We start from the raw sequence: 7,759 nt of genomic DNA, 5'->3' as shown, positions 1-7,759 counted from the left end.
AATAAGACATTGTGAGGACAATATTTTCCTGGTCCTTGGGAAAAGATTCCGGTTAGGATTTGGCATTTTATAGAGGTTAGGTTTAAGGGCTGGAGTTAACGTCTGATTTAGCTTAAAAGGGATATTTCACAGTTTGGGGTCTCATTCACTGCCAATGACGTCTTTTGATGCTGTACATCATCTAAAAATGTTTTCTAAATCTTAACAGTATGTTTCTATATCAGTGGTGCTCCAACCTTTTCATGTCAAGGACCACCAGAATTATATGTATTTGGCCACGGACCCCCATCAAAACATGTTCCAGGGACCCCCCCCCAGAAGCAAATATTGGAGTTAAAAATGTTTGCTTTAAAAAATATATATATATATTCAAAGATTTGCACACATTTTCACGATGTTTCAAAATTAGCAGATCTACAAGCTGTGCCGCACTAGAGTGCCACACTATGAACTTGTAGATCTGCTATTTTTGAATAGCTAAAGCAGTGGTTCTTAAACTTTTTCATTTCAAAGACCCCCAAATTGACACTTATTAGCCCGCGGACCCCCATTTGAAAAGATATGCCAGGGACGCCCCAAAAGAGTAGATTTTTACGACTCTAGCAGTGATTCGCAACCATTTTAATCTCAAGGACCCCCAGTTTGACATGCACTAGGCTACGGACCCCCATTTAATGGCATTTCTATCTCTTGGACCCCAATTTATATTGTAAAATCTATATGTACAATGTAACTCTGAGAGTGTACAAATGGAACCAAATGGACCCGACAGGGTCCATTTGGTTCCATTTGTACACTCTCAGAGTTACAGACCCATAAGGGTCCATTTGGTGCCTAATCTATCATTTAGCTGGGGACCCCCTGGACCTCCCTCAAGGACCCCTGGGGGTCCCCGGACCCCACTTTGAGAACCAATGAGCTAAAGAAATCTAAAATGACACAGATGCTTTCCCGGTCTTAAGGGATTAATTATGTTGTGTGTGTGTGTGTGTGTGTGTGTGTGTGTGTGTGTGTGTGTGTGTGTGTGTGTGTGTGTGTGTGTGTGTGTGTGTGTGTGTGTGTGTGTGTGTGTGTGTGTGTGTGTGTGTGTGTGTGTGTGTGTGTGTGTGTGTGTTGCAGGAAACAGTGAGGGCACCATCTCCGTTGTGGAAGGAGAGCTGCTCAGTGTGATGGAGGACGACAAGGGAGACGGCTGGATGAGGGTCCTCCGAGGCAACGGAGACGAGGGCTACATCCCCTCGTCCTACGTCAATCAAAAGTAGCAGATCTGCAAGCGACGGCGCGTTTCCGGCTTTGTGGATCTGCTACTTTTTTTTGCTATTTTTGAATTTAAATCCTGAAAAGTAATAGTTTTGGAACATATGAGGTTTCCACCCTGACAGAGACGATATCTGTTCTTCGAACACACACACACACACACACACACACACACACACACACACACACACACGCGTTGCACCGTCTTTGGACATTTTTACATCCAGACTTAAAACATATCATTGGCAGAAACCTCTGATCTCCATATTTTAACACGTTTTGTGTTTTTTCGTAAATGAACGCTCCTACAGTACTTGATCATACTACATACTACGTCACACAAAAGCATCAAAAGTAGCAGATCTACAAGCTGAATTTGCGCCGTGTTTCGAGCTTGTAGATCTGCTACTATTGCTATTTTTTTTTGTTTTGAATCCTGAATAGTTAAGATTTCTACCCGACAGGGACGATATCTGTTCTTCCCCCACACACACACACACACACACACACACACACACACACACACACACACACACACACACCATGAAACAGTAATCAGAGCCCAGTTCAGAGCCATAGTGGAATGTGTTGAAGCTCATCAGCCAGTGTTTTATGTTCGGCTCGTTGTAATCTCAGCCGCCTGTGGCAGTTAATGGCATTATCCACCAGAACCACTTATTACAATGTTTACTATCATTTGCATAATTGCATAATCGTTCACTTGTTGGACTCATCGTCATTTGAGTCGTTGAATAAATGGATTTGGGGGTCCTTGGCCTGAAAACGTTTAGAGAGCCACTGGCAGAGATGATAATGCTCTCTGCACATCTACATTCTGAATGTATACATGGGCTTAGTGTCGCGCGCTTCATTCTGCTTTGTATGTGTGTGTGTGGGTGTGTGTGTGTGTGTGTGTGTGTGGGGTGGGGGGGCAGCTTTTGTTTTATTCAGATAAGCTCTAGCCGGAATCGATCCGGTGACATTTGCCTGGCTGATGTGCTGGAGGCTAATCTTAATGCTGCAATCCACACGTTTGATGTGATAACCCAGGATTCAAACCTGTGTCCCCCCCCCCCCCCGTGTGGAAGACTAAACTTCTACCTTCCAAGGAGTAAATCCCCGCTTGGACAGGGGAGATATTGCGTTTTTGAGCTTCAGGCATTACTAGTTGTCAGCCAGTAAGGTGTCCTAATAGGAGAGTTAAGGGAGACCGCCTCCTCCAACCACCGCAGGTGTATTCTATTTGATAAAATAAGTTCCGGATTGCAGCTTTAAGTGACTACTTAAAGGCTGCAATCCTTTCCATTGAATGTTTGGTCTCCATAACGTTCCTGTCGGGCAGAAACCTCTTATCTCCATATTTTACGTTTTTGTGTTTTTACCGGGTGGCTTGAAAAGCCAGCCAGTAAAAACAGAGCACAGCAGCAGAGCACAGCGGTGTCAGATTTCACTTACAGACACACAGCAGAGCACAGCGGTGTCAGATTTCACTTACACACACAGACACACAGCAGAGCACAGCGGTGTCAGATTTCACTTACAGACACACAGCAGAGCACAACGGTGTCAGATTTCACTTACACACACAGACACACAGCAGAGCACAACGGTGTCAGATTTCACTTACACACACAGACACACAGCAGAGCACAACGGTGTCAGATTTCACTTACACACACAGACACACAGCAAAGCACAGCGTCAGATTTCACTTACAAGCTCGAAATGCGGCGCGTTTTGAGCTTGTAGATCTGCTACTTTTGATATTATTTTATTTGAATCCTGAAAAGTAACAGTTTTGGACTTATGAGGTTTCCACCCGACAGAGACGATAACTATGTTTACCTGTGTGTGTGTGTGTCGGTCAGTCCCAGCAGGACTAAAGAGCCTATATAGCCACTGTTGTAGATACAGTCCTCTTTATACAGTACATTATGTTCACTTCATGGTGCATGCGCTGCCCTCTTGTCTTATACGTTTAACCAGACAATGTGATCGTTCATACTTGCGTGAAATGTTATGGTTGGATAAGAACCACTACTCTTGTTATTGTTTCTTGACGACAACAACACAAAATCAACGCAATCCATCCATCCATCCATCCATCCATCCATGGACCTGTCCCCTGTACTCCTCCCCATTGATAATTAAAAAGCCAACGGTTCTATTTGACTCGCTTTAGGACAGAATTATACAGAACCTGCCTCGCACTTTGATTCTGTCACAATAACTCCCCAAGATGGAAGCGAGATCAAAACCAAGGGGATATCCTCAGAAATTCCCAAAGAATGTTTTCACACTCGTATGTTTTTTTTTTTTGTGTGCTAAATGTTTATCCACGCCAGTGAATGCATTGTGAATCGAGGTCGTGCCCCCTCCATCACTTTAGGCATTATATATTGTTGCTGTCAGGCAGAAACCTTTTCGTAAAAGAATGCCGTACTTGATCATATACTGCGTTTTGAGAGCTTGTAGATCAGCTACGTTTTCTATTCTTGAATTTGAATCCTGGACATAATGGGATTTCCACCCGACAGACTATATTTTGCATGCATGCAGGCACTCGTGTGCAGTTTTAAGAGGGTCAGCCCTACAGTATATGTTCCCTTGGGTTATAGGGTTGAGGTGAATATAGGGGCTGCTGAGGGAACATAGACACACTCCCTTTTTTTTTTACGCTCCAATGCTGAATATCCTAAATATCCTATCAATGAAACACTATCTCCACCCAGCCTTTAGCACAGAAAGGGTCGTCACTGATTCGTGCTCGCTCCTTTCCAGTTTTTTTTATTAATATGCTGGTTCTTTTTGCGGTCTGACCGCCTATGTTCATGTTCTGAGCCATTTTTTTTGTTTTGTTTTTTTTGTTTCTTTTTATATCTTTCTGCTGCACGCTGTCCTGTGAGGTCCTCTATCAGCTGCTCCCATTGTATCTCCACACAGTCTCTCCCCTGATCTCTCAGCCTCATCTCAGTAAAAAAAAAAAAAGATCAGAGGTTCACTGAGCGCCCCCTGGAGGACAAGAAAGGAGATTCAGCCCCTTAATTTTAACCACTTCTCAAGCTTAATTTTATTTATGACATGTCGAGGGACAGAAATGGACGGATTTACAAGCCGACAGCATGGCGTTTGTCAACAGCTTGTAGATCTGCTCGTTTTGAACATGTTTTAGCCCTGTAGTGACATGCCCAAATTAGGGTCGCCAGTTTGAAAGTGGTCACATCAGAGAGGCACACAGAGTTGACCCTCTCTCTCTCTCTCTCTCCCTACCATGATCCTGTCTCGGACGAGCGAGGCCTTTTGTCATGTTTTAAAGAGCATTATTCTATGATCCATTTATAGAAAACAAACGTATCCATGTGTATTTACTGAATCTTTACATTTAAACATGAAATATATGTATGTAACATCATTCTCTTTTCTGTTTCCCTTTTTTGTTGACTCAAAACATTATAGCAGGGGTCTTCAACAGAGGGTCCGGGACCCTTAGGGGGTCCTCAGAGTAATGGCTGAGGGGGGGCCGCCAATTCTTTGTGTGATAAGAACCTTTTTTTTATATTTTTTACATTAACCACTTCAACCCTATAGCGTATTAGCATCCCTATTCTGAGGGGAACATCAGATTGTGAGCTTGTAGATCGGCTATTTTCGGCGAAGAGTTTTGACGTAGAGGGGGAAAAGAGCAGACCAAGTACAGAGCCAAAGGTCAAGTTTACTAAGTATTGAGGGTTTAATCGTTTAAAATACACATAACATGAATCCAACACATTAATAGAAGATCATTTGTAAACAAACCCTGATTCATCTCTCTCTCTCAGCTGAAGGGGGGTCCTTGGCCTGAAAAACGTTGAAGACCCCTGCACTATAGTAAACCGAGCCTGGCTTATAACACACAAACTGACAACGCAATGTAAAATAATTCATAGAAATGTATTTATTGCATTATAAACAAGTTTTTTTTTTTTTTTTAGGAAGAAATAAAATATTTTTTTCCCTTTTCCTCCAGTGTGGTCTATTGTAAAGACGGGCTTCACAGACTGAGAGAGAACCTCAGTTTTAAATAAGAGTGTGTGTGCAGTTTCATGGAATACAAACGTTTTAAGACAGCAGAGACCTTGAGTACACACTCTTCCTATGGTATTAAAAAAAAAAGATTAAAGGGATAGTTCACCCCCAAAATTACTCTTTTTTTTTTTTTTTATCGGTTAGTCACCCCATGGAGACTTGAATTCATGGATATTTTTTAGTCTGTCGCATTCCTAAGACAATAATTTCATGACCGGCAGTGGTTCCGGTAGGAGACATAAAGAGCCCTTTGTATCTGCCTACCCGGTCCACTGGTCATCAAATGATTGGCTTAGGAATGCGACAAAAACTAAAAAAATATCCGCAAATTCAAGCCTCCATATTTTTTTGGCGTGAACCATCCCTTTTTAAGAAGGTTGAAACAAACACATTCAAACTGCACATGATGCCACTTGTCAAGTAAACAACTTTCCTTTTAAAAAGGAAAAACTTAAAGGGATCCTTAAGCTTTAGTTTTTATATGAGGGTTTGATATTGCACATCCAAAGCATCTTGTAAAATGAGCAATGAGTCAACTGAAAGCTAGTTGGCATGGGGACAGGTAGCTTTTGATTGATTAATTTATTATTCCGAAATGTAAACCGCACGGTCAGACATTAAGGCTAAAAGTAAAACGAAAAAGTCCTGGGGACTTTGTTTCCATTGTGGTCCAATGCATGTATTTCCGGTGGCTAACCACCTGACCCCATTCTTTTCATTGCTACAAAATGCTAAAAAATGTTCCACGGGACATTTCTCTAGAACTATAATGCCAGATTTAAAGCTGTACTCCGTAAAACCAGGGTCTCCTGCATTAAAGACCAAAAAAAACAAAACAAAAACAATTTTCAACTATTTGACAAAAACATTTCTATACTGTATGCACAGGGAAATTCCTGGAAATACTTGGAAATCTGAAAAACTGTTTTTCCAGGGCTGGAAATGGTTTGGAATGAATCAAATGTATCATAGTTTTTGGTTATTGATTTTGTTCATAAAAAACATGTCAGAAAAATGTCTTAACATTACGTGAAACGAGCCTCATTGCACTGTATGATTGCTATAGACCTGGAATGGAAATGTGGTCAAATACAAAGTTTAGAAAATTCATTGTTAAAAATGTGTGGGAATCCTGTATGCAACATCTAACACAAATATAAAAACAACTGAATGATGACAGATTTAGGCACTGTGCGACAAGGCCACTATTTGACTGCTCAAGGAACCACTTGTTCCAAACATAATTCAACTCCCACACAGCGAATTGAATCACTAGTCATCCCCTGTCCCTTTTGTTCCCTCTGTCCGGGTATATTATCTATAATCTGATAATCCCATCAACCCCCTGTATACTGTAGAGGTGTTCGTTCACGCTGTGATGTGTGGGGGTTTTACACTGCAGCAGGTAAACACCTACACCTGGTAACGGGTCATAACCGCCAGTCCGCCACCATCCAGATTCTAGTCCAGTGTTTGCGTTCACAGTTCACAGGGTCACGGACAACCGTGGAGCCTGAGTTGAGATACTGGTGCTTTGCACGTGGGGGGAGGTGTGGCCGCGCCCGAAAACAGCCGACCTACAAGATCTCAACGGGTCGCACTCGCGCCGTGTTGCGAGCTTGCAGATCAGCTATTTTCAGTGCATGACACTAGCCTCGTTCCCAGTCTTTACTCGTCTCCGAGGAGAAAAGCCTGCTGGTCACGACCTAATGCAGAGAGTGTCTAATAGGGGCGGGACTTCTGTCGTATGTACTGTATTTCCCTAGCCTGGTAAACCCTCCCTCCAGAAATCTCAATTGTATTTTATTTCTGGAAATTAGATTTCCGGAGGGAGGGTTTACCAGGCTAGTATTTCCCCCGGAAACAATCTTTTTCGACCAATCACAACACTCGTTTCATTCACGGAGAATGTAAACAGATTTGTGAAAGCGTCATTTCCTTGGGGCGGTATTTCCGCCAAATTTCCGGTACTTCCGTTTAGACACTCAACCGGCTAGGTCTTGCCCAGTGTTGCATGATGACACCAACACGCAACTAAGTATATATATATATATATATATATATATATATATATATATATATATATATATATATATATATATATATATATATATATATATATATATATATATATATATATATATATATATATATATATATATATATATATATATATATATATATATATATATATATATATATATATATATATATATATATATATATATAAGGCTTACGTGCGGGTCATGTTTGTTTTTGGCCTCGGTGAGAAACAGAATCCTTTTAAAAAAAGTTCTTCGGCCCTCAGAGACCACAGTGTTCATCTTGTTGCATGGAGAGCATCAGCAGTGGATTTCTACACAGCTCTGGTCGAGTCCTTTGCTGGCCGGTGCTGTGCATCACGTTTCAGATTTAGTTTGCAGCTTGGTGTGAAATC

At 41.6% G+C, this 7,759-nt stretch overlaps 1 protein-coding gene across 1 annotated transcript in view; it reads left to right on the top strand.

Moving 5' to 3' along the window:
- Nucleotides 1–5,256, top strand: part of trip10b (thyroid hormone receptor interactor 10b) — a 51,041-nt gene extending 45,785 nt beyond the window's left edge. The window contains exon 14 of the mRNA XM_084043514.1: nt 1,120–5,256. Within this exon, the coding sequence (XP_083899640.1) occupies nt 1,120–1,262 (143 nt within the window). The 3' untranslated portion in view covers nt 1,263–5,256. The remainder of the gene's footprint in view (nt 1–1,119) is intronic.
- Nucleotides 5,257–7,759: the final 2,503 nt, after the last annotated feature.

Source organism: Gymnoscopelus microlampas, assembly GCF_963454915.1.
Source record: "Gymnoscopelus microlampas genome assembly, chromosome: 2".
Taxonomy (NCBI): Eukaryota; Metazoa; Chordata; class Actinopteri; order Myctophiformes; family Myctophidae; genus Gymnoscopelus; species Gymnoscopelus microlampas.
The sequence above is the reverse complement of the archived record's forward strand: the minus strand, read 5'-3'. Positions and strand labels throughout refer to the sequence as shown.